Genomic DNA, 20,407 nt, shown 5'->3' with positions numbered 1-20,407 from the left:
AAGGTAACATTTTTAGGTCTGTTCTGTTAAAATTGAGGGCAAAATGAGAGAGAGAAAAAAAAAATAGGGTACAGCAGAGGAATGAAAATAGGATTAATAACTCTTCAACTGATTAAGGGTTATCTTTACCACTGGAAAACTTATCCTCCAGGGTGTGCTAGGAAGCAGGGCTCAGTTATGGCTGGACACCACTCTGTTCATGTAACAGTGAAGAGTGGATCACTACTCGGGGGCCAAGAGACCAGGAAAGGGGATTTCATGCCAGGACCTGTTATTTCTCAAAGAACTTCTTTCAATACCTTTTGCTTTCTTAATCTTTGCTTCTAAACTACAGCAGCAACACAGTTTATCTGGAAAAAAAAAAAAAAAATCCCTACCATCTGCTAGTTGTTGCAGAGTAAACTTAAAGTTCAAATGTTTTTAACTTTTGCTAATGCCTACTTATTTTATTTATTATTTTGAGAGAGAATGAGCAAGTAAGCAGGGGAGGGAAGGGGCAGAGAGAAGGAGAGGGAGAGAGAATCCCAAGCAGGCTCTACACTGTCAGCACAGAGCCCGACGAGGGGCTCCATCTCATGATCATGAGATCATGACCTGAGTCAGAATCAACAGTTAGAAGCTTAACTGACTGAGCCACCCAGGTACCCCAGAAAATCTTTATTAAAAAAAAAAAAAAACAATTCCAGTTAGGCTAATTCTTTATAAAACAGCCTCAATTTCTCATAGGATGGTAATTTTTGTGATTTCTACCCATCAAGAAAAATGTTACTTCTTCTTCTTGAATTTTATTTTGTTTGGGTAAAATTCTATAAAGAATTAAATTTAATTGTATAGCATTAGGCTTATTTAATATACTGGTATAAAAAGGCATTTCTGATAAATCATTAAATTGAACATTGATATAGAAGCTATTTCAAATGCCAGTCCCTAAGAGGCTCCTTGGTCGGTGAAGGGCTGTATAGGACATAGATTAAAATCAGCTCTAAGATCAGCTTAATTAATTTTACAGCTAACCTGAAAATTATTTTAGTTATGAAATTATGCAGCACTTCCTCTTGTGGAAATAATCAACTACTACTATATTCACTATGGAAACATACCATCCAGAATTTTAAAAGGGAGAAAGAGTTCTTAGCATTATTCATTTGTGAATGCTCAGATTTCTCTTACTGTTAACTAAAGCTTTGTTGGCCTTAAAACGCAATCACAACTACAGACTTAACAAACACATTTCAGGAAACAAACACTGCATTTTCACACTTTCTATCACAATATCTTTGTGGGAAACAAAACCACAAACATATTTTACACGTATGTTTATAAGCACGTAGCAATAAGATCATTTGGGGAAAAGACCCCTGACAATGTGCTATATTGCTCTTTGACCAGGAGGAAGAAAGAACTGAAGCCATGCATGCCTAACATTTCATTCCTACCATCTATAAAGTTTGAGGTTTAGAATAAAAATGAGAAATCAGTCTAAAAAAAATTCTAAGGATGTTAAAATGATGCTATTTTTTAGAATGTGCACCTAAAACATAATGCAAACCAACTGCTTTATTTTGATAACTCCGCACACTTAGTTTTAAAAGCATCTTATCACAATAAATCTGGATATTTTACTGTAACTTGATGTTGAAGGATCACCGAAGGAACTGGGGTGGGGACAAGTGGGGACTAAACTTTCCTAAAAGCAAATTACATCAGAATTAAAGAAGCATAAAAGAACTTTTACTCTGTTTTCCAATCAGATATTTCCATTCTTATGTTTTTATCATATACATTTCTTTGAAAAACTTTTTAAGACATGGCCTGAAATATGAAATTTGAAACATCACAGAATTATTTTCACATATGCCAATCTGGACATATCACAGGCTCTGGGTTCAGATATTTCTAAATCCTTTAAAGTTTACAGTTGATGCAACACTGACCAGTATGATTTTACATTCTTTTCAATTGTATTTCAAAAGCTAAGACTTTTTATTTTCTTTTTCCATTCAAGATATTATAATTTTCTTAAATAGAAATGTCATGACATCAAAGACACCCCAATTAGCCACTAGACCAAAAAAGTGTCTGTTTTTCTTACTGCTGTTTTATTACCTACCCAATGTAACTGTTTTAATACCTTATCACTGACTAAAAGATCCTAGCTTTGTCCTTCCAGATAAGATGTAATAAGATATAAATGTGTATCTTGAGAGAATGTGCATTAACAATCCTGGATCACAGGGTAGAACACAGAACATGAACTCAGTAAATCGGGATTACACAGATTACAGTGCACAATATATCAAATACACAGTACAGTGGCCTTGTATATACTCCTGAAAATAATCCAGTAGATTCCAGCCATCCCCTGGCAGCTTGCAAGCAAGCAGATAAAGACTATTTCTGAGAGCCAGACTAGACATGGAAGAAGCCAGAGGCTGGGAAGGAAAAGGCCTTGACTTCTTCTCCTGCCATAGCTGTGTGAACAGGGCACATGATTTCATATCTTGCCGTTAGTTACCTGAAGTGAATAACCCTTCCAGCCTTTGAATGCCATGGTTTGAATTATTTAATACACTGCTGTTATGTATGAAGAAGGTCCACATCACATACTTCAATTTATCCTAGGGGATTTCATTAAACTGAATGCAAGGTACTTTTTGCATACAGAAAACTGCATGTTTATCAAGTTCTGGATTCAAGGCAGAAAACAAAGCTTATCTTTAGACATGGCATCTTATAGTGGTTTTTTAGACGTGCTTAAGTAATGGTACTTGGCTTGCATCTCACGTAAGCCCCTCCTGTTACGCACTGAGGAGCAGCACCACAGCACTCGTGTTAAGGACCAGACGACCAGTACAGAAGGAACTGCTCCACGCTACTCGGGGATACACAGCTTGCGTCACGGCTCACAGTAAGACAGGAGAAAAGTGTAACACTTCTCTTGTGCTAAACAGAGATGGGTGAGCAAACAGGCAACGTGGCAGAAGAGATCTGATCGCGCTACGCGTCACAGAATGCAGCACAAAGGAAATGTGAATTGAAGAGGTAGGGCCATAAGGAACGACAGGAAAACGATAGGTAAACATAAACCAGAAGACAGCAGTCAGTTTTAAAACACCTGCAAAAACTGCATGAACCACCAGTGAAAGCCTGAAGCGCAGAAGCAAGGAAGATGGCGCTAATAAGGGAATCACTGTCCATTCTTTTGGAATCGTGATTGTATGTTACCTATCTTCAGCCTACGACTGTTCCTACCACAGTTCTGACCATCATCACCACAGCCACTGACCGGGAGGGAGGGAGATGTGAGTGCAGGGGAGGCAAGCAGCAGTGGGAAGGAGAGAGGAGGAATAAAAAGTGAAAAAATAAAATAAGGAGCATTGTTCGGGGTCCTGTAGGCTACAGACAGGTAGATTCCAAACTACGAACATAGGACTGCAGACCAACCTTCCCCTCACTCTCCCCCCAAGACTCAGCTCACTTGGATGCTTGCTGACAAGAAATTTTTAAGTCTTTTAACAGCAGGCTTCCCCACACTGGCCCTTCCAGCCACACCCAGGGGTGAGGCCGATTATGAAGTAATGATACCGTGCTCACAGGAGACATACAAGTATCTGGGTCACATCTCTGGCCATGCACATACTCTCACTGGCTGCAGCTCTGAATACGAAGGTACAGATAAATATACTAGAGGCAGTTAAATTCCGTGGGGAAGAAGTAACTTTTGGAACTGTTACATTTGATGACTGCTAATTACTGTAGCTCGATGATAGCACAGGGCTTCAGGAGATAATGCTCACAACCAGTTACATGTCTATAGCCCAGTGTGACCCATATGTGCTTAGTGATTATCTCATGGATCCATCTTCTTCCACTGAAATAAACCATGGATTAGTCTTCACCTGCCCCAACCACAAACAGATTGAAGCTTAAAAAGTATATGAGGGGCGCCTGGGTGGTTCAGTCGGTTAAGCGTCCGACTTCGGCTCGGGTCATGATCTCGCGGTCCGTGAGTTTGAGCCCCGTGTCGGGCTCTGTGCTGACCGCTCAGAGCCTGGAGCCTGTTTCAGATTCTGTGTCTCCCTCTCTCTCACCCTCCCCGGTTCATGCTCTGTCTCAAAAATAAATAAACGTTAAAAAAAAATTAAAAAAAAAAAAAGTGTATGAGACATTTCTAAATAAATGGGAAAGAAAGGGTAAAACGGCAATTATTTCACTTAGCCCTGAAAGGAATAATAAAAGGTATACTGCTTTTCTTCAGGTTAAGGGCTTTGAATCACGTGAGGATATTTAAGAATCAGCCACACACTTTTAGCAGTTCAATGTTATTCCTATTATTTAAACCAGATACCATTCCTCCTCTAATTCTGACACACGGGTCCAGATGCCTCACCAAGCAGGCAACTAAAACTCCTAAATAGGTTCCATATACTTCTAATTTTGAAATCACTATTTTGCCCTAGGTCATTAACTGGAAGGGTGTGTAATGTCTGAATTTTCCATTTACTAAGCTAACAAAAATAATTTTTATAGGAGAAAATACCCTCTTATAGCATAACCTCTCTGTTGAATATTTTTAGAAGTAATACTAGACACGTATTTAAAAAAGAAAGAAAGAAAGAAAGGAGTCCCAAAACATAAAAGAAATACGCTAATATTATAAAAAGTCTGGATCCAATTACCTGAAGGAGAGCCATGTGCTGAGGTCATACTTTTGACCTTGGAGTCTGATAGTCGAGAGATACTGTTAGCTCTAATTCTAGGAGAAAATTTATCTGAAGGTACTAGTCTGGCTCCGCTTCTAATGATGGCCTCTGCAGTCCGTGAGGAGGCACTACCTCTAGAGATGGTTGCTTCAGAGTCACTGCGAGCCGACAATGAGCCAAGCCTTGTTCGACGGGGCTGAGCCAATAAATCAATCCGAGAGATGTTACGCCTTCCTGTGGGGGGCTTGGACGTGGAACTGGTGGTGGACACTTCAGAGGCAACAGATGCTTTGTCAGCATCAGCCAGTTCACTGTCGGACACTTCGCCAAGCCGTGCTCTGCGCAAGAGGGAAGTCCTGGTGGGTCGTGGCCGAGGAAGAGTGGTTGACTTACTGGATGATCCAGGTGTGACGGGAGAAGTCTTAGATTTAGTCACTTTGCCTCCTTCCAGTTTGGAATGTGCATGCTCATCAGTTGAGGTAAGTGGAGTCCTTCCATGAGGTTTACAAGAGTAAGTTTCCTGATCAGAGGACATAATATCAGAGATCGCAGAATGAGGTACACTAGAGGTCTGGTCGTCGTCTGTTAGGTCTACAGAAGGCTGTCTTATTCTTCCACTGGACTGTACAAATTTACGACCATCTGCTCTTGAACCTACATCTGTGGAACGACTTTTTGTTTTCTTCTCAATTTTCTCCCTACCACCTGAAGAGGACGATTTTGTAACATCTTTGGAAGGAGAACCTGTGGAACATCTGTCTTTATAGAGACTAGTGAAACTCTTTCGCTTTTGGGTTGACTTTCTCTCAGTCTCTCCAGTAACCAGACTGATTGTACTAGCTGTGTCCACATCAGATTCTGGTGAAATAGAGTTGTCTCTATTATAACTGGGAGTATCTGGGCCTTCATCAGTTTTATTATCTTCACGCAGTTTGGCTTCTAGAAAAGCCATTACTGCTTCTGTGTCTTTTAGAATAAGGGTTGTGTCCATACTAGAATCAGTATCCATAGAGTCACTTCTTTCTCGTATTCTGCTGGCAGCTGTCAACGCTAAAGAAGGGGGTGTAGATGATGTCTGCTTATTTATGTGGGGGATAAGTTCTATGGGTATGTTTGGGCTAGGTTTTTCTATAGTGAAGCTTCCTTGTCGCACTAAGGACTTGGAGGATTCCTTCTTGTCTCCGCCCTTTGAAGACTGACCTTTCAGAACCTCCTCAGCTTTTCTTCGCTTGCCCTCATTTTGTATCACCCTTTCTCCTTTGCTTGTAGAGTGTCCTGGAATTTTTTCTTGAGGCTGTGACTCCTGTTTAAAAGATTCCTCCCGACACCTATCTATCTGACCCAAAACATTTTTTGAAGAAGACAACTTGGTAGGCGTCCACTGCGCCTGTTCTTTCTGTTCTTGTTGCTGAATTTTAGCTAACGTTTGCTTCACCAAAGAAGTTTCCTTATCAGTTTCACTTTTGTCCTTCCCAGAAGAGCTGCCCAAGTGAAGCAAGGTTTTATTGTCTCCACCAGTTTTAACAGCCTCACCATTCACTGCCCTGTTCATCTTGCTCAGGGCTCTGTCGGCATCCTGTTTATCTTTCTGGTATACCTGTGTGGGTGCTTCTTTCTCCTGAAGTTCTGTGTCTTGTTTTTCTCCTATCTCTGACCTCTGTGTTATAATCTTGGACTTTTCTTCACTGGGAAGCTGAGGAAGGGTGCGTCTCCTCCTCTCTCCCTGACTGACCAAGGACGTTGCTGAGCCAGTACTTCTCACTGAAATGCCAGACTCACTGATGTCTGTATCTATAAAATAAAACCACAAAGAATAAATCTATTAGGGCAAAAAGGTACAAATACAGAGTATCCTATTAATTAGATTTTGCCGTGTAAGTTAAGAAATGGCTTCATGTACAAGAAAACTCTGAATAAACATACCAACATGGTAACAGAGTAGTTTCAAAAGCAAGTACAGTGCCAAGACATAAAACAGGCAGATTACTAACAGGGGAGTCAAGAAAGGCAGTTTTAGGAGACGAAAACTGGGGTCATCCGATCTTACTCCTACATCCGCTGCTCTCTTTTTCTTTCAATGTATTTTACGGCAGGGAAGGTCACTGTGTTCATTTCTGTTTTTGTGGTGTATTCCACCCATGAAATTTTGCTCAAGAAGCTGTTTTACAGAATTGCACAGAGAAGGCCTAAATAAACACTTCCAATTATATAAGAATAATATAAGAATAATATATTTAGCTTTTAATGCGCACTGTTATCTGAAAGAATGACAAGTTTGGATTTCCTAAGTAAAACGGAAAATGCAAACCTTTATTAGGTTTTCTAAAAAAAAAAAAATTAACACCAATTAAAAGAATTTTAAAAAGTGTAAATGTGAAACAAGATCACAGGATTTGTCATAATTTTAAACACTGAGGGATTTTTAAATTATGGTCTTCTGGCATATTAACACCTCATATACAAACACATGATCACTTTCTCTTTTTACAATTAAGTAGAAGCCAAAGAGAAAATACATACTTTGATGTTTCCATGTTAGAGAAATTGAGAATGCGGCAGGACATTTCTGACAAAGGGAAATATAAATTAACATATAAAGCATTCTAATCTTTGGGAGATAAGCGGAGACAAGATACTAAGACATAGCTTCTGTAAGTCTTTTTTCCCCTTATAATGCTGAAAGTTTAACATTTAAATTTCACAGCAATGTAATGGTATGATGCAGGAAAATAGCTACTAAACTTACTGATTCAACTTTAGCAATTATTGTTAAGTTACCGTATTATGTCTTGGCTCCTTGATACTACTTGAAGCGCTAAAATGTAAGAACCGTTTTATCTTTTTTATTTTTCTAGCATTTCTCACACTGTCCTGCTCCTAACACACATAAGATGAATGTTTAACAAGAATATTTTAAGATTTAAGTGGATTTATCAGCTAAATAATTTAGAATATGATGAAATAGGAGCACCTGGGTGGCTCAGTCGGTTGAGCATCCGACTTTGGCTCAGGTCATGATCTCACGGTCCGTGAGTTTGAGTCCCCGCATCAGGCTCTGTGCTGACAGCTCAGAGTCTGGCGCCTGCTTCTGATCCTGTGTCTCCCTCCCTGCCCCTCCCCCGCTTGCGCTCTGCCTCTCAAAAATAAAAAAAACTTTAAAAAAAACAAAAAAGAATATGATAAAACAGAAATGAGATAATGAGGGCCAGGCAGTTTGATTTATTTTGTAACAAGGGTAGAATTTTGCCTTCTACAGCTAATGCTTACTAATTTTATAATGGGTTCTTTGGTAAGTTTATCTAGCCCCTCTGACCCTCTCTGTTTGGGTGCCTTGTTTCCCCGAAAAGTGACCAGTTTATGTTAATCAATCTGCAGATCATTCAGTCTTTGATTTTTGGGAATACTATCAATTACTTCTAATTTCTATAGTAAGTAAATGATATACCTTTTCTAGTACCCTGCTCAAATCCTTACTGAGTAATGTTTACAAAATTCCTAAACCAGATTTTTGGGGTGCCATAAGCCAGGGGCAAAATAAATTTTCATTTGTTTTCAACAATAACAAAATTAAGAATACACATAAAAAGTCACATGCAAATTCTCCTTGAGGGTTTTTAAATTAAGAATGTAATTAACTGAATCTAAAATAAAATCATTAGGCATAAAATTTCATTTTTGTTTTAAGGAAACTTAGTTCATAGAAATATTATTAGAAGGTAATAAAAATCACATTACACAGACTTGCAAAAGATACATTAAGTAAATTAAGTGTGTATTTTTTTTTATTGAACTGTACTGAATGTTTTTTAAATGCACAAAGTAGCATTTAAATATTTGTTGTATTAATGATATTAATGAATGTTGTAATTTAGAAAACTGTAATTTAGAAAATTTAAAATCTTCATTTTTACATGTCATATGTAAAAATACATATATATATATTTCATCTACAAATTACCTCTCATCTTCAGTTAGGGTTTTATTTTAATGATACCTGCATTATTAGTGCAAATAAAATCATATATGTAAAATAAGCATGAGAATATGTGATTTGCTTATTTAGGTTTAATTTACTTCTCACTATATAGATTTAGCTTGTTTTTTACAAAGCTGATTCACAAAAAAGAGACCAAGAGGAAGAAAATACCATTCTCTAAAGGAACAGGTGCAGATAATTCCATCATCCTTTCTTCTTGATCATGTCTTGTGTGGTTTGCAGCCAAACTAGCCCACTGTGAAACCCAGCGTTTGTTTCCTGATGAAGATGTGCCTTCCTAAAGGAGGAAAATAAGGGAAGGAAATAGCCTATTTAGACAAGAGAGAATTCTATTTAGTTACATTATCTTGTCATAAGAAGCCGTATTTAAAACTCACATTGCTATATTATCATTTATTAAATGTCCTCAGATATAGAATGAAAAGTCTCTAGGTACCCCTTTTAACTACATCTTATCATTACTGTAAACGTAGTATAATTTTCTCTACTTATTAAATACTAACGATGGCACTAAAATAAATACTTGGAGCTTAACATTTTCTGTGGCTGGATACATGTGGGTGTGTCACCAGGGCCTCACGGCTACCACACTGAGGCTGGCTCTGCTTCTGTCGCTGGAGCAGGAGTCTAAAGATCTATTCCTAAGTTGTTCTCTGGCCCTCTCCGTGATTCTAGGACGCGGACTGGTTCCAGAGTCTCAAGGAACATTACATCTGCCAGGTCGTGTCTTCAAGGATTTCAAAAACAAACCCAAAGCTCTAGACCTCTTTTTACAACACTTCGCTGTTTCCAGAAGAAGCTAGAAATCACTCAGCCTTTAGTCTGAGCCTAGACCTGCACATGTCTAGATCTGGCCTTAAGGCAAGTACTCTCTGAACTTCCACAGTCAAATGTGAAATGGAATTTAATTCATGAAATGGCTCTACAGACTTGTGGACATAGAATGGTAACTTGAGGGCAATCCAGGCAAGACCTAGGGAGTACAGAAAAAAAATTATGTTCCCTCACAAAAAAAGTAAGTCAAATCTTAATTTTGAGACTGGAATGACAACGAAGGAATGGAAGACTATCACGAAAACTGTATTACAAATGATTCAAAACACTATCTTAAGTATCAGATTTACGGGCTAAAAACTGATGACTATTTCAAACAGGCTACAGATAACGACTTCCAGAATAGGTTAAAGCAGTAAGTATTCAGTGACTTGCACACAATGAAGCCTAAGGATTCCAAAGGCTGCTGGATCCTTGAAGTTCCTTCCAAGACTCTACTAACTGCTCACGCTTCTCAGCAGGAAGGAAGTACCAGAGCCCCTCCCACCTTCACTGACACACACACTTATGTTCTGTGAAGAGGTTCTCATGCCCTGTGCCGGAGATTCTCTCCAAGGCAGGTACATACTGGGCTATATATCAATTCCACTTGGGATGGGTTGAGGGGATGGGGAAGGGAAGAGGAAGTCTTATATAAAAGTTCATGGTCACCAGAACCATTCCTGGTAATCAGAACACCAGAACTTACGCCTCGCGTAAGTATCACTTGTTTTCAGTAAGTAAATTAAGCATCTTATGAAACGGAGACCAGAATTACAGTTCTGTAAGACCAAGGAAGGAAACAGAACACTGAAATGCAAGAAATGCTTTAACAGCTTTCAGGAATAGGCACGCCATAAAGGGACGATTTTAACATTGATAAACGGATAGGTGGATTTCCCTGCCTATAGAAATATTCTATTTATGTTTCTGACAAAGGTAACATTTCATTTGTGATTGTTTTATTTGCCATTTGTATAAATTAACTCATTTCTGGAGAGGTGGTGTAGCATACTGAGTAAGAGAATGAATTAAGAAAACAGGGCTGCTTACGGTTCACATTCTGGCTCCACAAGGTACTAGTTTTATGACCTTGGTCTACATATTTCAGTTTCCACATTTGTAAAATGGCACGAGAAAGTTCCTACTGGATGTTAGCTCTGATTGAATACATTATAATGAATTAATACTTCTCAGTTACATATTTTTTTTTTACATTTATTTTTGACATATCACTGGAATGAAGTTTCCAGTATCACTTCCAATAAGGGAATAACCATTTGTTGAGGGCACAGATCTCAGGCGATTACTATGCTGAGTGCTTTACATACTTCACTGAACTCCCTGTAAGTAGGTTTTATCAAAAATCCCAACTGCACAGACGATAAAACTGCAGCTAAGAGAGGGGAAGTGACCGACGACACAAGGGCACTTGGACAAACGTGGCAATTCTGGGACCTGAGCTCAGGTCTTCGTAGCTCTACTGCACCCATGCTGACTCCCCAAGCTTACTAACCAAGCCATCCTTGACTAACTTCAGGTCATTCTAACAACATCGGGGGCTGTGCTGCACTGGCACTTATTCAGGTATAGAAATTCTATCTGCCAGGCACTACTGGGCACATCCTTCCTGGCATGACAGAAAGATCTACAGATCTTTCCATTCTAACTACGGGCCCTCCTAGGAAGTACTACTGGAGTATACTTTTTCTTTTATCTCATAATGCCAATCAGAGCAGTGAGTTCATTAACTGCTTACTGAAATTAACATTTTCCCTTCACGGATGAACAGAGTAACATAATTTAAAAGAAATAACAAAAACTGAAACAGAATTACTGCAAAACTTGCTTTAGGCTTTTATTAGAAACAAATTCAGTTGTGAGAATTTAGTTTTTAGAAGAATTTTCAAAGGAGTATATCAGTTACTTAAAATAATATAACTACAAATGATAAAAATTCACATTTCATGTGTGTAAAAGTCACATATGAGGAAGAGATGTATACCTCTGAGTTGTGAAATCCAGGTGTACTCAGTGGCTTTCTTTCTTCCATTACTACCGCAGCAGAATTGAGAGCCCAATCTTTTATCAGGTCTTTATGTTTTTCATTGATAATAGGCCTATTATAATCCTGATTGTCATCTACTCCAAATACCTAAGAGAAGAAATTATTTTATAAATGAAAAGTCCGAGCACCAGATTAATATGAATATTATCAGTAACTTCAGAGGCAAATAAAAATATTCTAATTTCAACAGGTAATTCAATAATCAGGGAAACTTATTTAAGGACAGGGAGTGAAGGTTGAAGAGGAAAATTGGGTGGCAGCTCATGTAAATCAAACTATCCTTTTTAATATGTAGCAAAGTTCTGTTTGATAAGTAAGAAATATCCAGGATATTACACTTGATTTATTAAAAGGTGTTAATAATGTTAAATACTATAATAATGCAAAATTAGGAAAGAATACGCTTTGGCTTGTTTTCAGCTTATCTCTTTGCTCTTTTATTTTTAGGAAAGAGGCATGTTGCAAAACCGTAAACATAAAGCTGATTTTACCTGTTTCTTTCTTAACAAATGTTTAACGTTTATCTATATGAACTAAATTATACTTAGAATTTTCTAAGGTCCTGAAGAACAGATTTTGTTGTATGATCTCTGTATGGAATACAGTGAGATCGTCAAACTTTTTTTGCCTAAAAAAAAAAAAAATCATTGAAAGGCCTTTGAAATGCAGATCTTCCGGTCTACTCTCACAGATCAGCATTTTCAATAAGCAGGATGACTATGGTCAACGCTTGTGAAATATTTAAATACAAAGACCAATAATCATATGCTTGATCAAGGGGAGGATCTGAGTCTGACTGACTTCCTGGCACGTAAATAGGCCCTGATGTTGTCAAACAGATTGGAAAAAGGTCGTAACTACAAAAACTGCAACGTTCCATTTTATTTACTATTAAGTCTCTTAAGCATTATTCATAGATGTTATCTGTGGCTCTAATGATTACAATCAAGAAAAATACTATGTGTTTGAATTGGTGCTTTGTAGAAAAGATCTTAGGAACATAACCAAAGGGCCTTTTTTGGTATAAAAAGGGGAAAATACCTTAGGTTAAACTATTTTCTAGAAAGCTTTTCAATGATTGCCTGATCACATCTGATAAATTCTGAAGTCTACATTTAGTAAAGGAAACATCATTCTCAAATTCACTGAAACTTGGAAATTTTACCACTAGATGGCCTTATTACTTAATATTTAACTCAAATAGAACTGTATGGTTTTCAAAACTTGTGATTTAGTATTCTGTTGAAGCACTCAATATTCAAATTACCTTTGCTTTAGAAGCAAATTGTATATTACTAACTTTAAATCAAATATGGATTTTAGTAATACATGGAAGCACATGGAAGTTTACAGAAGGGAAAAAACAAACCTGTTTCATTTTGTTAAACATCAGAATTAGTAAGTTCAACAACAACAACAACAGTAAAAATACTGTGTATACTGTCCTGTGTGTTCTGCCTCTAGTGTCACTTGTAAAGAAAGCAAATTAGAGCTACTCGAGTTATTTAGGACTGTCTTACAAGAACATTGAGAAATTTTTCTAGCTTAAGTCACTGAACTCCAAATTTATTTCCTTATTTTCATGATTAGGAGGAATAAAAATCTAACTCAAGTTTGGAAGTAAAAGATAAAAGCACCCAGGTGTGAGTATGTGCATGTGGTATCTCTCTGGCATTTTAATTTACAAATGATCTCAGGTGATTTTCTGACTTGGTAACATTTACTTGGACGCTTCACACTCAAAATGGACTTGCAAAACTTGCTTTCCTCAAACATAGAGGCACCACAAGTTTCAAACAAAATATTATCTCTCCAAATCACTCTGAAGCTATTTTGAAATGACAACAAAAGACACAGACACAAAGAAGTAACGCTTCTAGGGAAGAGGGGCTGACGTCGGACAGAAAGAACACTCAGATGACTTTCCACAGATTCCCTGCAAAGCATCAGAGACAATTATACACACATCTGTCAAAGAAGTTAAATCACTATTTGTGCCCAAACAAGTAATAGGGCCTGAAGCGCTACTGTGTGGAAAAAGAAGCCTTCAAAGTTCCTACCTATATTTTTGAGTGTTCTGGAAAATTAATGATAGCAACGACCAGCCCAGCTTGAAATCTAGATCTTCCTGTTTGTGTCTAGGTGCAAAAACATCCCCTCGTGAGGACTTTCATGTGAAAACCAAGAGGACATAAACACGCTGTGTCTGTGTACTTTAAAGCTATTAAAATTTTCACATTTCGAAAAGTACATACAATCTGACATATGAATCAAGAGTTGGACCACACTTCAGACCAAGTTTGCTACATTTTCTCTTTTCATTATAAACTGTCCCTAGGTGATTTCATCCACATCCAAGCTTCTCTTCAATTTCCAACTACAGACAGATGCTTGCCTGTCATCTCTCCTCACAGATGGCTCAAAGGTGTTTCGAACGCACTATATGTTAATCAGGCTCATGATTCTCTTCCCTTCTCTGGGCTCAATCACACCCCCCCAACTTGATATGTGTAAAATCTGGTTCTCTCATTCAGCTAGGGACTTTTTTAGGCTGGAAGTCTAAAGTGAGGAAGGGAGAGAGATCAGATGCCTGTCTGATTGTTAGGCAGGGTCCTGCACACCAAGTTTGTCAGTTTCTAATTCTTCCAGATGGGGGCAAAAGAAAGGAGGAATAGATGGGAAGAAAAACTTTCTTTTAGAAGTTGCACTGTCGGAGCTCTGTGGGTCTGGGAGAGGTTTAAAGAGAACTCATTCACACCAGGGGTGGAAAGTGTTCATGCCTCTAGGGGCCTTGATCCAAGCAGGTGCATCTCTAGTTTAGGGAGTGACCTGTGACCCCTTCCTGTGGCTTCTAGGTCTCGGGTAAAAAGATGGCACTTCCCTCGTCATTCCACTCTCAGCATTATGGAACACCTCTTTACCCCTTTCCTTTGAATGTATGCATGTGATATTTGGTATCTCACCTTGGGATTTCACATCTATGTCTCAGCAACTACTCTAAGTAATTTTAACAACCTGGGACTGAGGTATGGTACTTACTCTTTGTAGGCTACTGGGCTAGCTGCCATAGGGGCTTCAAAAGTTTACATAACTCAGCCCTTGCTCTCAAGGAGCTCAAGTCTAATACAAGAAGCCTAAAAAAAAAAGAGACTGTCACCTGAACCATGCAAGGGCACTCTGTAGTTAAAACAAAGTTTCCGTAACATCTTTAGTTTTAAATTTAAAGAAATGAAACATTCTCTAGATGATAAAGGACCAGTATGTGCTATACAAACCAAGCCTGCGAAAAGTGTGACCTTGGTTTTTTCACTAGCATGTTATCATCAGTGTCATTATTTAAAAGCTCAGACTGTACAGAAAATGTCCACAGTTTCTAATTCTGAAATTGGAGAGCTGGGGTGGGAGAGGGAATAACGGTATATCAAACCAAAGAGTACAGGGTCAATTTTCATGGGGGTAAATATCCCACCTACTAAATACTCATAAAGGGAGGTCAAATTATATTTGGTAACATCAGATAAGGAGCTTTGTTTATTGTGACAGGGGAGAGACCAGTGTGAAAAGGCGTGTTGAAAGGGAGAAGACTTGGGCATATAAAAATAGTAATAGGTACAAATGCTGAGCAAAATGGTAATTCAACAGCAATAATCCTTAATTTATTAGTTAAAACACTTTCCAAATCAGTTGAAATTCAGATTTCAACTTTCCACAGAAATAAGAAACACAATGGTAGGTTAAGTATCAAGCTTTTTCTGGGTTTATTTTAAATTAGCAACTGAAGACAGTACTGCATTAGTATATCAATCAGGGTGTCAAGGCTCAACCTCAGATGACCAGGACAACACTTTCCTCAATGAGCAAGGACCTCCTAGGTAGAGAGAGCAGGGTCTCTACCAGTTCAAGTCAACAGCAAAGGTCCCCATGAAAATCACTTGATATGTTAAGAACTATGCAGAATCCTAGCTTCTAACATCAGGGAACAAAATCAGGATGACTTTATAGAGGAGAATTTGTTCAAACATGTAATTTTTCATAAAAATCTAATTCCACTTTTGGAAAGAAAAATCCTTTAAAAATCAATGGAATAAATGGCTCTAAATGTTTAACACTGTGATTTTTAGAACATATTTGTAATCAACTTTTAAATTTAAAACGCATTTAAAATTTTAGGAAAAAAGAGCTCAGAATGGGGTTAAGAGAGACATTTTATATTTTATCATGGTATACAAACATGCATACATGCATGTCCATAGCAGTATTATTCACAATAGCCAAAGGTGGAAATGGCCCAAATGTCATCAATAGATGAATGGACAGATAAAATGTGGTCCATCCACACAATGGTGTACTAGTCATAAAAAGGAATGAAATACTGATACATGCTACATCAAGGATGAACCTTGGAAGCATTATGCTCGTGAAAGCAGCCAGTCACCAACGGCCACACACTGTATGACTTTCCATTTATATACGAAAGGCCCAGAAGAAGTAAATCCAGACACAGAAAGTAGAGATTAGTGGCTGCCAGGGGCCGGGGGAAACGGAACCGGGTTTGGCGTCTCTTTCTGGGGTGACAAAAATGTCCTGGAATTAGATAGTGCTGGTGGTTGTATAACTTTGTAAATGTGCCCAAAGCCAATGAAATATACACTTTAAATGGCTAAAATGGTGAAAGTTATGTGAATTTTACCTCAGTTTTTTAAGCCACCATCTAGTTTGATCCTGTTCCTTTTTACTTCTGTCTGGGTAAAAACATGCTCTCAGAACTTTGCCCTCTCCCTGCCCTACCCCGTGCGCCTTGACTCTTCCGTTCCTTAGGAGTTATATCCACGACCTCTTGCCTTTCCAGCACTGCTGAACATCTTCTGTTAGCTCCTCCTTTCGTGTCCTCAAATTATGCTCAGGTCTAATCTCCTGCTTCTACACTTAAAATGTCCAATTTCTCTCTTTATGGCTCATTTTCTTGACATGCATTCCTTCCTTTCGTGTCTAAAATATGGCTGTTCATCAATGACCATGTTACCTTTTCCTTGCCAAGCGATTTCTAAGTGCTGTTAGCTGGGTATTGCTAGAAACGTAAAGGCATGCCCAGTCTCCTACTAATCAAGGCAACTCCCCTAAGACTTAAACACATGTATTTCTTCTAATACAACCTATACTCCTCAGCTTTCTACTGACAAAGCGAAGCTTATAACACATACAAGGTTTTAAATGACACATCAAGGTTTTAAACGACCCATTTTAACAAGTTATGTTAGGATCAAGATACAAACTAGTTTCAGCAAATAAAAAATACAGGAAAACCTGTTTGTGGAGGACTGGCTGAAAGTGACCAATCCACAAATTCACTAAATAAAGCAGCTTATCTATAGCTTAACCACATACAAATATTGACAGAAATTGAAAAGCAGGTCATGCAGTTTTCTTTCTCATCCATTCATTAAAAAGGGATTGAGTGTCTGCTATGTGCCAGGCACCGTTCTAACAAGCACAAGAGATACAGAAGTGATCTGACAAACCGGGTCATTCTAGAAAGGCCAGGCAGGAAATAAACTAGCTAGAGGGGAGTTCTATAAGGAAAATAAAACATGGTAATGTGATACAGAGAGAGCAGAGGTGAATGCCAGGGCTACTTGGGCAGGGTGGGGAGAGAAAGTCTCTGAGCATGAATACGGAGAAGGAGCTAGGTGTGTGAAAGCACTCTAGGTGGCAAGCACTGTTAGGCAGGAAAATCAGCAGGATTTCATACAATAACACAGGAAGGAAGGGGGGAAAACCTAGTACATGTTAAGCTTTCAGCTGATGAAGAAAGGTGAGGGTTCAGTTGTGAAGCTCTGGGAACGCAGCAGGAGAGGGTTTCCTGTACCTGAGGAGGGCTACGAAGGAGAGCTGAGAAGGGGCAAGGAGCCATAATCACAGTGACCAAAAGTAAATCCTTGTGATACAGATTGAAAGAAAAAAATGATCAGCGAAGGGAGGGCAAGAAAGATTAGTATAAGAGGAAGAAAACCGAAGCCCTCAGAATTTGCTGGCTAAGAACTGCTGTTTGCTTTGGCCCGGGAACTCAGATTGTTCCTGGATTGGCACAAAGTGGAAGCAAACATGAAGTCCAAATCAAAATGCTGCCTGTTATCAAGGTCCTCTCTTCTCACTCAAGGCTCGGAGCTGATCTCCTCGTCTTAGTTCCCACGCACGTCAGACCCTGAGTCTGAGTGGACCTGGGATGTGCTGCCTTTCTGTGTTCCGTCGGGCACTGTCACCCAGATTTTGACTCAGGTTTATCGGGGTTCCCCTGGCTCTGACTTGGTCGAATCTGAAGTCTTGCTGTGGACTTCAAGGTTTGTAATATCCCCTATTCCAAACTGCTTACAGCTGGATTCAGGTTCTCAGCACTGACTTTCTTTGGGCTGTAGATATTCTTCATCCTGTGTTTCCAGTCTTGTCATAGTTTTCCTGGTTCTGGATTCTTCCCTACCACTTGCTGCCTGCAGAGCAGCACCGGTAGATACAAGGCCCATGAGAGAAGAGACTATGCTGAGAAGAGGTATTTTGGGAGATATATGGACAGGAATCAAAACTCAAGGCAGGAAACTTATGGAAAGTACTTTTTTCAAAAGAGCACCTCAAGCCAATTTTTTGGACCAATTTCTTTTTCTTGTTGTTAATTTAATATTTAGCTTTCTGTTCTCACTACAAGTTTTTCTCCCTTTGCCTGGAAGACTAGGAAATTGCCCTCATAACATCCTCCTCTTCCCTCAGCAGGGTCTGTTTCGATAGAGGAGTGGGAAGAAGAAACTGGTTACTGTGATGGGTTCTCTAGATCCCAGAGGAAGGCCAGACAAGGGAGGGCTGGGAGGCTATCAGTACTATGGAAGGCAGTTACCTTTCATCCAGGCAGTGAACAGCATTTTCTTATCATAGCGCATCTCCATGTAAGCTTAGACATAAAACTTAAGAGGTCTTCATAAACAACAGGCATTTGTGTTATAAAAAGAAGTGAATTTGGGGACAATGCATAAAATAAGGCTACCTACTGACAACCACACAACAACAACATGAACCAAAATGCTGTAATCCCATAACCTGGAGTTTGGTGAGGGGATATTTTGGTTACCTTCTGACTACAACCAGCACAGAAAAACAAAGATACAGTATTTCAGCTTGGTAATTTCTTTAAAAAGATCCTATTTTAACTACATGCAACTTCTCCTAAATTATACCTGTTCTAATTAACTTGCTTAGGCCCAGGAATATGATGTATTTGGGGGAAAAATTGAAGAGGCATTCAATGCTGTTATCATGCGATACTGTGGCCTACTGCTTTTTGATTCCAATGTGCTATTTTCTGTTTCTTGTGTTCAATCTTTTTCAGCCTCCTTTGTTCACTCTTATTCCTTTTGTCCACCAATGCTGGTGTTGCTAAGAACTTCATACTTTGTCTCCTCTCCCTCCGTACATTCTTTCTAAGTAATCTCATCTATTATTTTGCACAGAGCTACTCCTGATATTTCCCAACTTAGTATTTTAGCCCAGATCTCTTATCTAAGACTCAGATGTTTCTATCCAAATGAATACTGGACACACCAGCAGCTTTTTAATTGCTTTCTGTTTCCAATCCATTCTTCACACTTCTGACAATGATTAGATGTCACTGCCCTATTTAAGAGTTTTCAGGGATTCTCCTTCAGCATTAAAATATCTGAAGTCCTTAGTATGATACACAGGGGCCTTCAATATCTAGTCTGATCTCATCTGTCTAAAATAACTGTGGTCCTCTGAACAGGTCCTCCACACTCTCATGCTCCATATTTGGAACAGAGTGCTCCATATTTCTGAAAAACCCTACCTTATCACGCCTGTTATGGGATTGATTCCACCTGCTTAAAAATGAGCTCGGTTGGCAATTAAATTCCGTATTGAAGACATATAAAATGCCAGGCACTAGGTTCCCACAGTTATGGAGTTTACATTCATGTGTGCACACGTATTTGGGGGAGTGGGAAGGTGAATAAATAGGAAAGTGTTAAGTAGTGATAAAGCTTACGATTAAAATCAAACAGGCTGACTTGACAGTGAGGGCCTACGCAGGTCTCTTTAGACTGCTCGGCCAAAAACTTCTCTGAAGGTGGGATGTTTAACCTGAGATCTTTTCTTGGAGGCTACTGGCACCCTTCCTCCAATAGCTTATGTCTATCAAAGCACTCAGCATTACTATTCTAATTCATGTTTTTACTTGTGCATTTCCATTCGTCTACAGACTCATGTTTCGAGAGGAAGAACTCTGTCTTTTCAACTTGAACCTCTCTCTTCTAACTCAAAGCTTGGCATACAGTTGATGTTGAATAAAGCCTGTGAAAACAAATCAATGAAATAAACCGGTTTTCAAATGATGGAGTGGATAGGGTAAGAGACTAAATGCAAGTTTTCAGGGACAAACAATGAAATTTAGATGGAAAGCAGCTAAGGCCCCAACTTCTATCCACACACCTGAACTCATCCAAGCAACTTGATATGATGCATGTATCGCTACACCCTCCCAGGGCACTCACTTCTGGGCTAGTCCTGGTCTTTGTTTTCTCCACACTTGCAGGTTACTTCATCTTCTTCACACATTTGACTCCTGCTTCCCTGCTTTTGTTTCCCAGAGTCTGACATTAACCTAATTTGGCCTCTGGCTCTAACCACAACGAGTAGACTCACAGCTCTTTTTCTCTGTATTCACAAGACAACCAGTGACTGTTTCCTATAGTTATGGGCAGCTTTGTTTTCTGGTTTATGCAAACTAGGAATGACCATTCACATAGAACCATTACTCCCTTAAAGGAA

The 20,407-nt window shown here is 38.9% G+C and overlaps 1 protein-coding gene across 15 annotated transcripts in view; it reads right to left on the bottom strand.

Moving 5' to 3' along the window:
• Positions 1 to 20,407, bottom strand: part of CEP170 (centrosomal protein 170) — a 125,288-nt gene that overhangs the window by 24,114 nt on the left and 80,767 nt on the right. For all 15 annotated transcript variants that reach the window (XM_045049305.1, XM_023247413.2, XM_023247416.2 and 12 more), the window contains 3 exons: positions 11,519 to 11,668; positions 8,851 to 8,977; positions 4,680 to 6,494 (listed from right to left, as the gene is read on the bottom strand). In XM_045049305.1, coding sequence (XP_044905240.1) covers positions 4,680 to 6,494; positions 8,851 to 8,977; positions 11,519 to 11,668 — 2,092 coding nt within the window. The remainder of the gene's footprint in view (positions 1 to 4,679; positions 6,495 to 8,850; positions 8,978 to 11,518; positions 11,669 to 20,407) is intronic.

The sequence above is a fragment of the Felis catus genome, chromosome F1 (genome assembly GCF_018350175.1).
Source record: "Felis catus isolate Fca126 chromosome F1, F.catus_Fca126_mat1.0, whole genome shotgun sequence".
Taxonomy (NCBI): domain Eukaryota; kingdom Metazoa; phylum Chordata; class Mammalia; order Carnivora; family Felidae; genus Felis; species Felis catus.
Note: the sequence above shows the minus strand (reverse complement) of the source record. Positions and strands in the feature narration are given on the sequence as shown.